General features: G+C 38.0%; 1 protein-coding gene across 1 annotated transcript in view; it reads left to right on the top strand.

The window, feature by feature from the left end:
* The window catches only part of LOC125483068 (NBAS subunit of NRZ tethering complex-like), a 97,198-nt gene that overhangs the window by 70,472 nt on the left and 14,644 nt on the right, over positions 1-12,082 (top strand). Inside the window, exons 2-3 of the mRNA XM_048596473.1 lie at positions 3,432-3,576; positions 6,956-7,084. Coding sequence (XP_048452430.1) covers positions 3,475-3,576; positions 6,956-7,084 — 231 coding nt within the window. The 5' untranslated portion in view covers positions 3,432-3,474. The remainder of the gene's footprint in view (positions 1-3,431; positions 3,577-6,955; positions 7,085-12,082) is intronic.

Genomic DNA, 12,082 nt, shown 5'->3' with positions numbered 1-12,082 from the left:
ATGGCACAATAGCAATTTTGTGAAATGACGCACCTCAAACTGATATCAGGCTCAGTTATGTTATTTCCAGCCTATAGATCCCTTATTTATTTTGAGGTTAACAAGGGTGGTAGCCAGTTTATTGACAAACCTATTGACAAATTGCTGATTAAGTCAGGAGTCAGAATGATGGGGGGAAATTGCTCTTCTGACAACAATAATCAATCAGGATTACAAAGCTGACTTTTACAAAGTGAAACAAACCTGATAATTGCAATTTATTTACTTATTGGTTCATTTAATATTTATCTTATTATCAAATCTGTCTGTTCTTCATTTCCTTGCTGAGATATGATTATAAGAACAACATTGTATACATTCACAAGCTGTCTGGAAAATTTATATAACTTTTTTTGGCGGCACAGAATCGATGGGCCATGGAACCTCTTCTGTGATTTTTGGTTCTATGATCATATGATTCCAAGAACTCATGTCATTCTTTGTCTCACTCAGTATTTCAGAACAACTTCAGGAGTGTTAGGAGCAGCTGTATGAGAATGCAATTCCCAGTTTTGATCATCGAAGTATCTTAAATCCATGTGTTATGTTGTTAGTTAATCAGAAAGTGGGCAGGATGGGCACTGTAAATATATGATACTTAGATGGTGGGTCTACTGGCACAGCGGTAGTGTCCCGAACACTAGACTGAAGGCCTGGGTTCAAGTACTAACGGCTCCAGGGATGTTAGAACATGTCTAAACAGGTTAATTAAAAATAGTTATGACACTTAGAGTACTTAACAAGTGGCCAGCAGTAGCTCAGAGAACATCCAAATTAGGTCAAAAACTTCAATCTTGTAACCAGTTGTCACAGCTATCAAAACCCTGATTTATTCTGTGACAAAAGTTATTTAAAACACTTAAAATTTCTGGTCAGTTCTTCTTTATATTCAAAAATTTGCCAAATCTAACAAAGTTAAACTTTAGTTCTGAAGGTTAGCTGCCAGAGAGGTAGCATAAAAGAAAGTTTAAGAAACAGAGGCAGCTGGGAATATCATGAACAGGAGCAACTTAATTTGAAACCACAAGACAGAGAAGCAAACTATTATGAGATAATGCTGTCATTTCATTGAGAGGGAGAAATAGCATTTTTGCACTCTTGATCTGGCAAAAAAAATGGACTTCAAGGCTTCAGCAAGTCGCAGGCAATATGATTCATGTTTCTCAGGCTAAGGGGACATCGATAGTAATAATTGGGATTGTACAGGTGGTGCTGTTAACCAGCCACAGCAAAAAGTGAAAGGAAACATAGAAACTAGGAGCAGCAGTCCTCCATTTGAACCGTCGGTATGCTATGTCATTCAATATGATCATGGCTAATCAATGCCCGGATTCCCACTTTCTCCCATACTCCTTGATGTCTTTAAAATCTAGCATGTTATCTATCTGTTCCTTGAATATATTCAGTGACTTGGTGTCCAGAACCTTCTGTGGTAGAGAATTCCAGAGATTCACTACCCATTGTGTGAAGAAATGTTTCCTCATCGCAGTCCTAAACGGGCTACCTCATATCCTGAGACTGTTTCCCCAACCAGGAACAACATCCTGTATCTAGTCTGCCTAACTCTGTCAGAATTTTATGCATTTCCATCAGTTCCTGTTCTTACCCTTCTAAATTCTAGTGAGTTCAGGCTCAGTCATTGGACAGTCTCTTGGCATTTTGGTATTAACCTAGTGAACCTCCCCTACACTCTCCCAATTGCAAGTATATCCTTTCTTAAGTAGGGAGACCAAAACTGCACACACTACTCCAGGTGTGGTCTCACTAAAGCCCTATATAAAGACATCTTTACTTCTGCATTCAAATCCTCTTGCAATGAAGGCCAATATACCATTTGCCTTCCTAATTGTTTGCTGAACCTGCCTGTCTACTTGCATTGAAAAATTGGACAGCTGGGGATTTGAGCAGTGAATGAGGTTAATTAATTGAGTTGGAAGGATATGACATTTAAAGACGCATTCACTGATCTTTGACCACTTGTATGAAATAATTGAATTTCTTGTATCATCACATTCCATGTCTTCAGAGCTTGATTCCTGACATTGATTTCCATAACCATAAGCTCCCACTGCTTTTTAACTGTATGTCTGGATGGCTTTTGGCCCACTGCAAATACAAGAAAGCTATTTTCTCCCCTACCAAGACCTCCACTGCAACACAATGGAACCCACACTGTCCCTCATTGTGATTTCTTCATTCACAGGTCAGATTCCCTTCAACCTTGTTCTGTGTACCATATTCCCCAGGCTACAACTGATTACTCATGTTAAGTAGTTAGTGAAGTGTCCATCTGCCCAATATCAAATTAAATAACAGTGGATTTAGTAAGATATCTTTGCGATCCAAATTGAGAATTGTGGTTTTGTGGCCATCTCCAATATTTTTGAAGGCTGACTAAAACCCTTAGTGAAACAAAGCTAGATATAAATTAAGCCAATTCAAAATGGGAGCAGATTAAAACCACTCAGCTCTTCAAACCTGCTCTGCTATTCAGCAAGATCATGGCTGATCTCCTTATACCATATTCCTGCCTATCCACAATAATGTTTCATCCCCTTGCTTATCAAAAATCTATCTATCTATCAACTACTGCCTTAAAAATATTCAAATACTCTGCTTCCACTGCATTTTAAGGAAGAAAGTTGCAAAGATTCACCATCCTTTGTGAGAAACAATTGCTGTGATCAGGTGTGGATTCAATGTGCATTGTGATCCTTGTCCTTGTTTTCTAAAGATCTCCAATTGCACTTCCTGACTCCTCCGTTCCTCTCTGTTTCTCACTCTTGTTGCTCCCCTTGTCTCTTTATCTCCCTTCTTCCTGCTCCTCTACTCCCCATCTCCCACTCATTTCCAGTTTCTGAATTGGGCAAGACTGGATGGCAATGCATGGTAACCGATCGAATGACTAAGTATGGTAGCACACAGCTGTCAAATCAGAGGCTGGAAGTGAAGATAATCTTGTTACTTGTGACAACTAAATTAGAGCAATTATTTTTTAAAATGATATCTGCAATATAATTAAGAGAGAAAATACACATTAGGTCTGCCAACAGCTGAAATTAGAAAAAGGCAAGTTAATTTTTCAACTACATGCTAGGTTGGCTAGCAGAGCACTGAATTGTCCAGTGTTGGAGCTAAGAAAAGCACGGATGAGGGTCTCCGTAGCAAATAGGTTGAGATGGGCTTAAATACATGATATATGAGAGAGAACTGCCTGTCACTTCACCTGACCTTAGTTACAACTAGGTGCGTTAGTTTATACTATGGTTTTAAAATGCTAGTTGTGCATGAAAAGCCAGATATAACTTCAGAATCTTCAGGTGAGGAGAGTGTAAATTGCTCAAATATGAATGAAATTTCCCTTCCTAATTAAAACAATCTAATCCTTACAGGTCAACTGAGAAGCATAATGCTTGGATTAAGCTCGTTACTGCCATGTTGCTAAAGTGTGCACCTGAACAGAAAGATACTACTGGAAATGAAATACTTTCTATCTGCCGCTCTCTCTACTTGACAAAGCACAAACTATCATTTCAGGTGATTTTAGAATTCTTTTTCAACGTTGCAATTATATTCAATTTGTGCTAATTGTATTAACGTCATAAAAGCCAGCTCTGAAAATGCAATTCCCACAGAAATAGTGTTGACAATCCAACCACAACAGATTAGTGGCAGTGCATTCACATTAAAGGTATAACTGCTATATTCCTGTAAAGACAATGTTCATATGTAAAAATAATTCACTTAGAACCAAGGACTGAAGTTATTCTCTCTCCAGTCTTTATGAAGCTAAATAGTGCATTTATCCCATTGGGGTAGAGGTACCCTTATAGAGCTGTGGCTCCTGATATGACTTTGAAACTGGCAACTACAGTGAAGCATGTGCTTTCATAAGTCTGGACATATTCTGTTATTCTATTATTATGTATTGTTCTGATAGTTTATTACAGCTCCACAGGCTTTTCCAAATATGACTGGTCTACAGCATGCTACATATTTTTGCCATCAGAAATAAAACAATTTTGCAGTAATGGAAGAGAATGCTGACCTTAAGCCCAGAGCTAAAACTTTGTCTGTTGTATTACAGCTGCAATGATGAAGACAATTCCAAAATACCTATTAGAAGACAGTTTCAAACAGGTTCCTAATAAACCCAGCCCAGCAAGCACTATGCCCACCAATGACATTAAACTGGCTTCATCTTCTATTCACACCTATTATTCATCTCTTGCATTAGAAATTTGCCCAAATACAATAGTTTCTATACAAGCTCCAACAACACTCCAAGAAGGTTGACACTATTCAGGACAAAGCAGCCCACTTAATTGCCACCACCTCAACATTCGCTCACTCCACCACTGGATTTCATTAACATTAGAGTATACCATCGACACAAGATGCAATGCCGAAATTCACCAGCGCTTCTTAAACAGCGTCTTCCAAACTCATGACCACTTCCAGCTAGAAGGACAAGTGCAGGTGGTGTTTTCATGCTTCTCCTGCACTTATCCTTCTAGCTGGAAGTAGTCATGAGTTTGGAAGGAGAAGTATGAAAACACCACCTGCACAGACCATCTTTACTTGGAAATATATTGATGTTCCTTCAGTGTTGCTGGGTAAAAATTCTGGAATACCCTCCCTAATGGCAATGTGAGGCTACCTACAGCTCATAGAATGCAATAGTTCAAGGAGGCATTTTTTCTGAAGAAGGGTCTAGGCCCGAAACGTCAGCCTTCCTGCTCCTCTGACGCTGCTTGGCCTGCTGTGTTCATCCAGCTCCACACATTGTTATCTTAGTTCAAGAAGGCAACTCGCCACCACCTTTCCAAGGGGTAACTAGAAATGGGCAATGAATGCTGGCCCAGCCCGCGATGCCCATATCCCAAGAATGAAAAAAAAAGTAGATTGAGAGAAGCCCTGAGAAAATTCCCTTTTGTTTTTGTTTAAAACCCAGCCTTTGGAATTAGCAGCCCCAGTCAGCAAGAAAACAAACACTGTATGATAAGATATCTACATGTGCCAGTCAGGAAGTAACTCTGCAGCAGTCCAAAAGATGATCTAGAAAATTGTTCTGTCGCAGAAAGAGAGAAAAGTAGAAAGCATGATCTCAAGCCAGAAGATTTGGCATTTGCATTATTATTTGTGCCTGGAAGATAATAGATATCATGATATCTAGACATGCACTCCAATCTTTTGAAGGAAACAAGTCAAGTACAATGTCTCATGACAGCATGAGAAACGTCATAAAAAATGCAGAATAATTATTCCAAAACAACACCATAATATCTTTATTCAGTTTCAGAAGAGGGCTATGAGCTGTAGGTTATTTCCAGTAAACAGCAATGTGCTTTCTGGTAAAGGGGATGTATTTTGAGGGAAATATGGATTTTCATAAACTCAGTTTCTGCAGGCAGAATATTCCACTCCTTGGTACAGCATGTGCATTGGCTTTAATTTACTCAGATTCCCTTTTTACTTTTGTGAACTGTTTTAAATGTATTTTAAAGCCATCTTTTTGTTTCTGTGAAATACCTCGGGTTTGTGTGGTGAATGCTTTATCAATGCAAATGTAGCTATGTACTTTATAATGCATATATTGATTTATTTAGACTTGACTATTCCAGGCTGGTCTCCAATGTTCTGCCCTTTGTAAATTGAGGAGTTCTGCCTGCCCATCCCCTTTATGCTCACTGATCTATATTTGGATCCCAGTTAAGCAGTTCTTTTTTTTTCAAATCCTGCCATAGCTCATGCCTCACTGTAATCTCTACCAGCCGCACAATCCTTTCTAATTCTAACCCCTTGAGTATTCCTATTTTGGATAGCTTCACAATAGTGTGCCTTCCGCTGCCTAGGCCCTTAACTCTTGATTCCCTCCTAGACCTCTCAATCTTATTTTCCTCCTTTAGGATGTTCCTCAAAACTGGCCTCATCTGTCCTAAAATCTCCATATGTGCCTCAGTGTCAGATTTTGTTTATAATGCTGCTTGAAGTCCATAGGATGTTTTATTGTACTAAAGGCGCAACATAGATGCGATGTGTCCTGTGTTCATCAAATTTTAAGATGTTATTGTTGAGAATGGAATCTTCCCACTTTAGAGAATGGCATCCACAGTAAGATGAAGCAGCCACAGGGAAGGACTGTGATTCAGCCCCAAATCCCAAATTGACATACCGAAAGTCCAGATTTTTGCAGGATTTGAAACACATTCGTTTGGAATTTTGCAATTAGTGGAGACTTTCATCCTCGATATTGGAGCTGGTTTTGAAACTCTGTTGCCCTTTCTGGCCTGAGAATTGTTTAACCTTGTTATGCCATCCAGGTCCCTTGAATAATGTTTACTTCTTAGAATCATAGAATACCAACAATGTAGAAGCAGGCCATTCAGCCCATCAGCACCAACCCTCCAAAGAAGATCCCACCCAGACCCATCTCCCTACCCTATCCCTATAACACTGCATTTCCCATGACTAACCCACCTGTGCATCCCTATAAACTATGGGCATTTTTTTTAGCATGACCAATTCACCTAACTTTACTTCTATGGTCCAGCTCATTTTAAAAGTTCCTCAAGATCTTTTTTAGACTGTAAGTGTAATTGAAGTGTGTCTATCTTGTAATAATTGCAATGGAACAAATAATTGATAATCAATTATGTAAGTAGTAGTTTGTTAAAGGTTGGTAATGGAGTTTCATAAAAGAGCAAGATGGCTGCACTGTTCATAACCTTGGATACAATCTTACATTTCCAGAAAGAAAGAGGTAAGCTGTACAGGAAGAGCTCTCCATTAACACCTTATTTTGTGTTTGCTGTGGAATGAAATAACAAACATTTTGGTGTGAGGATTTCTGATCATATCATTGAGTTACAATGCTGTTCCAAATTAACTGAAGGTCTCAAATTATTTTAAATAGTGTGTGAAACAAATTTATCTTCTACTCCTGGAACAATCCATCCTGCTGCCAGCATTGAAGCTTGGAATAGAAAGTGGTACCCATGAACTGCAGAAACTGGCAATAGAACAGATAAGGGCTGTCACTCAGGTATGGATTGTTCATTTAGAAATCTCTTGGATCTCGTAGTAACGAACCAGCTATTTCATCGAAAACTTCAAAAAGGATAAATATTTCTAATATACTATGATTGGTTCACACGACAGATTCCCTGATAAAGTATATATAGTTTGAATAAATTAGATTTGACCCCATTTGGTCTACAAATCTATGTAACTGTTATCATGAAAAGAATGATTTGTCCTAGATGATCCTGATTTTGTACTTGAACAGGAAAGCAGAGTGATGTAATAAATTAAATAACTAAAATTTACAATGAAACAAGATGATCACTGAAAATAATTGTCTTGTCATCTTGGATAATGAATGCAACAATTGGATTTCTACAAAAAATATCGACATGTATTTGGTTAACAAAGATTGGTTCAAAATTTAAGCAAAGCTTACTCATTAAATTGATGCTACAGTTTCATTTCACTTTTAAGTTGGGATGCAGTATCATTATTTGTAATGCTGTTAAGTATCGTGTATGAACTTATTCCACTTGTTTTACACTTGTTATCAGTTAGAGGAGTGAAAATATATTTTGTTTGTCAACCACTTGAGCAGAGTTGGTTTAGCTGTTGCTCTGCCTGGGTCATAGTACGAAGTTCAACCCAATTGAATTTAGCCTCCCATTAGTATGGCGCTAGGTGAAAAAAGTACTAGCCTGGATGGAAAACAGACATGTTAGTGAATGTCATGCAAGCAAAGGAAAAAGTATGCAATCGTAGAGAAAATTTAAACCGGAAACCAGATTACACACAATATCACGAGACCATAAGATATAGGAACAGAATTAGGCCATTTGGCCCATCAAGTCTGGCTGATATGTTTCTCAAGTCTAGCTGATATGTTTCTCAAGTCTATTCTGCTACATTCTCCCCATAACCTTTGATCCCCTTCTTAATCAAAAACTTACCTATCTCTTTCTTAAATACCTTCAAAGACTTGAACTCCTAGCCTTCCGTGGCAATGATCCCACAGATTCACCACTTTGGGCTGAAGAAATTACTCTTCATTTCAGTTCTGAAAGATCATCCTTTCACTCTAAGATTGTGCCCTTGGCTTCTAGTCTGTCCTACTAGTGGAAACATCTTCTCCATCTCCACTCTCTCCAAACGTCTCAGTATTCTGTAAGTTTCAATGAGATCTCCCTTCATCCTTCTAACCTCTATCAAGTAATGACCCAGAGTTCTCAACCACTTCTTATATGTCAAGCCCTTCATTCCCCAGATCATTGTTGTAAATCATCTCTGGATCTCGTCCAAGGTCAGCACATCTTTCCTTAGATGCTGGACCCAAAATTGCTCACAATATTCCAAATGTGGTATGACCAGAGCCTTATAAAACTTAAACAATACACCCCTGCGGTTGTATTCTAACTCTCTCAAAATGAACAGTAGTATTGCATTTGCCTTCTTAGCTACCAACTGAACCTGCTTGTTAACCTTAAGAAATGTAGGATGCCTAAGCCCCTTTGTGCTTCAGATTTCCAAAGCTTTTCCCCAATTAGAATATAGTATATGTCTTTATTCTTCCTACCAAAGTGCATAACCTCCATATTTCCCACATTGTGTTCCATCTGCCATTTCTTTTCCCTACTCTCTTAGCCTATCCCAGTCCTTCAGCAGCTTCCCAGGCTCAACATTACCTGCCCCCCCTCCTATCTTGTGTCATCTGCAAACATACCATACTTTTCTGTATGTCTGCAACTGTTGTATGAAGCTGGTAATGTGAGGTTTTACAAGCTGTGCTTGAATTTAACATTTGAGTGACTGATGTTTAGAGTGGTAGTGCAGTGAAGTGTTTAAAAAGAAAAACTGCAAATGTGAAATCCAAGCAGTTGATGTTGGCATCCCATCCAATTTCAGGAGCATTTGAAAAAAGAAAACTTAAGAGTGTTAGGTAGAACTCCACCTTCACATCATGTAAAATTTATCCTGTCAAAATGGTAAACTACTTGTTATAGAAGAGGAGTTCAATTGATAAAAATAAATCTACTATGAATGTTACTTCTATCAGCAAGCCCTCCTTGCGTTGTCAGCTAAACCAATAGATAATACGTCATGGTTGTCCAACTTTAATCTGTTTTTGTGTCTGGTGCAGAACATTCTGTGCTATAATGAGGTATATGTTTGAAATAAAGCCAAATATTTGTATAATATTTTTAAGATATTTCTTAAAATATTTTTTAATCAGGTCCTTCTTAGCCTCTGGTTGGCATGAATATATGACTGTGTCTTTCTCATCCTCCAACCCTCTTTGGTGGGAAAACTGTTCTTAGCCTTGAGTTTCAATGTACAAAGCCATTATTAAAATTAATTGTCATCCTGTTCTGTCAAGCTTGGGAACTGTTATGTTTCAGAGCATCTCACGTGAAAAACGTATGTCAGATCTGTTTGGCTCGTATAATTACCATCTGCTAAATTAAAGGTACTGATTCTGTTCATTAAAGGCATGCAAGGAAAGCGCTCCGTTGTAAACTAGAAAACTGGTAGGAAAAGCAACGAATTCTGAATCTTAAACCACCAATAAACTAACAGTTAACTTTATAGCAAACAATTCAACATTTATCAGTTAGGCAGTTGCATTAAAGTTAAGCAGTCGTATATTTTTTTAAAAGCTGATTTCTTTTCTCACCAAGTTGTTCACTTGGCCTGAAACATGCTTGAAAGTTAGTGTACAAGCAGAGCAACAAATATGAAAATTGTTTGGATGGAAGGGGTGGCACATCAAAGGAGAATTTTATGTTATCGCAGAGACAGACACACAGACAAAATGGACGTGTCTGGTGAATGAGGGGAGATCAATAGAGAGAAAATATAAGAAATACAGAAAAAGATGCTAAAACAGTGAAAGTTTGAATAATGCTTCAGATATCAGCAATGTTATACAACAATGCATTGTGTGTCATGTGGGAAAAATCCCTGTTGGTTTGAAACACTAGCAGGATCACTACTCATTTCTTGACATATGAAATGTATTTTCAGCATTTTCCATTCATTCTTTCAGGGCTTTTGAGTCATTGTTTTTGTAGAAATGCCTTATAAAGTCAATTATTTATTCAGTAGAGCTGTCTATATTTAGTATAAATAATGGAAATTAGCAAAGCGTGTGAGTATTCCTGAATTGACAACTGAAGAAATTAAGGCCTGATGTTTAGTTCAGAAAGTTATTTTGACAGATCACAGATTGGCACCAGATATATTTGCAATTTTGTTGGCCTCTAGTTTGTTTGTTTACCTTGTATGGAAAAGGAGGGTTCAATCATTCAATAACAATAGATTTAAATACGATAGATATATTGATTTATATCAGTTCTGTTAGTAACATGCTGACAAAGAAAAATGATTTTTCTCGAAACAAAGTTCACACTTTTGTGCAACCAGTACATTATCTCTGATTTGTGGCATGGGGTTCTTCATCAGTTCGGGTGTCCTTCCCCATCAGGACAACCTATTTCTGCATTCTCTTTGTCATAATATGCATTTTTTCAATTCCCCACTCCTGCCTGTTGCCATTTTTGAAATTTCTTTAGGTAACTTTCCATTCTTTCAGCTTCAACAACGTTCATGTTGAATAATCATGAAAAATCTAACCCTGGCAATATAAGGTGGAGCTCTTTAAGCTTCTGTTTGAAACTTTTGAGAGACTCTTAGAATGCAATGCCAGTGTTGGTGAGTGAAGTAGAAACTTAGTCGACAGCAATGTAAGGCATCTGATTTATATATATTTATGTTAGAGTTTGGATTTTGAATTAGTGGCATGGAGGTTTAGATCTGTGTGTATGAGGGGGTTTAATGATTAAGGTATCTGTATTTCTGAAGCCATTTTTTTAAAATCAGTATACATGTATTTGTGTGTAAGTATGCACAAGAGAGAAAGATTGGAGATTCCTGGGGTGATAATGGAGATTGTTTGCATTTTGGGAGAGCAGACAGAGTAAACGTTGAGGAGCATTAGCTTGCTTTCAGTTTGAAGAGTCAGGATTTTCTTAAAGGGGAGAATCCCCAGAGCTTAGAAAGCTATTGTTTCCAAGTTTGCAAAAGTCCTGGTTGAATAAAAGCAAAATACTGCAGATGCTGAAAATCTGCAATAAAAAAAAACTCAGCAAGTCTGGCTATATAGAGTCATAGTCATACAGTCATACAGCACGGAAACTGACTCTTTGGTCCAACCAGTCCATGCCGAACGTAATCCCGAACTAAACTAGTTTCACCTGTCTGCTCCTGGCTCTTCAAGACCCATATTACTCTTCTTTGGAACTGAAAGGAGCTGGAAAATGGTGTTTTGTTTTAATGATGTTGACAGAGGGACAAATGAGCATGTGGAATAGCTTGTGAAGGTGTTCAGAGCAAAAGATAAAGGGAGTGACCATAGCGATAAAGGAGAGTTTGATATGTAAAATGGGTGTTAATGGTAGGTATGAAAGGGACAAAATGGGTTCGCTGTATGCCTCCAACAAGGCACAGGTGTGAGACGGTGGGGGATGTAAGAACAAAGTCAGACTCTGAAATTGGGGAACACAACTGAGGCCTTAAGGATGTAAAATGCCAAAGTGGAAAATGAGGTGTTGTTCCTCCTACTTATGTTAACTAAGGTGATGTGGATGCAGAACGAGCACCTGGGATTAAGATTGCAGTTCATATGGAGAGTCAAAGTCAACGAGGACTGGTTGATCCTCAGAACTATTTCTGTAGTTGCAGTATTTGTAGTCCGTGATAATTGCACAAAGACAGGATTCTTATGACGCACATTATCCCTACTTATTCCTCAAAACAACTTTAGGAGCTTGAACAAAAATTAATTACTGTTCCATTGCTTGCTAATTTTATTACAATTTAATCTGAAATAAGCACATGAAATAACTTCAATATATGTTCCACTTAAGTAAATTATGGCCTTTGTTACACTGATACTGGTGCCCTTAAATACATATAAGCTCCCAAGATCAAAAATGCTACAATGGAAGTAAACAGCAGTATC

Source organism: Rhincodon typus, chromosome 5, assembly GCF_021869965.1.
Source record: "Rhincodon typus isolate 14 chromosome 5, sRhiTyp1.1, whole genome shotgun sequence".
NCBI lineage: Eukaryota > Metazoa > Chordata > Chondrichthyes > Orectolobiformes > Rhincodontidae > Rhincodon > Rhincodon typus.
This window is presented reverse-complemented; position numbering and strand designations above follow the sequence as displayed.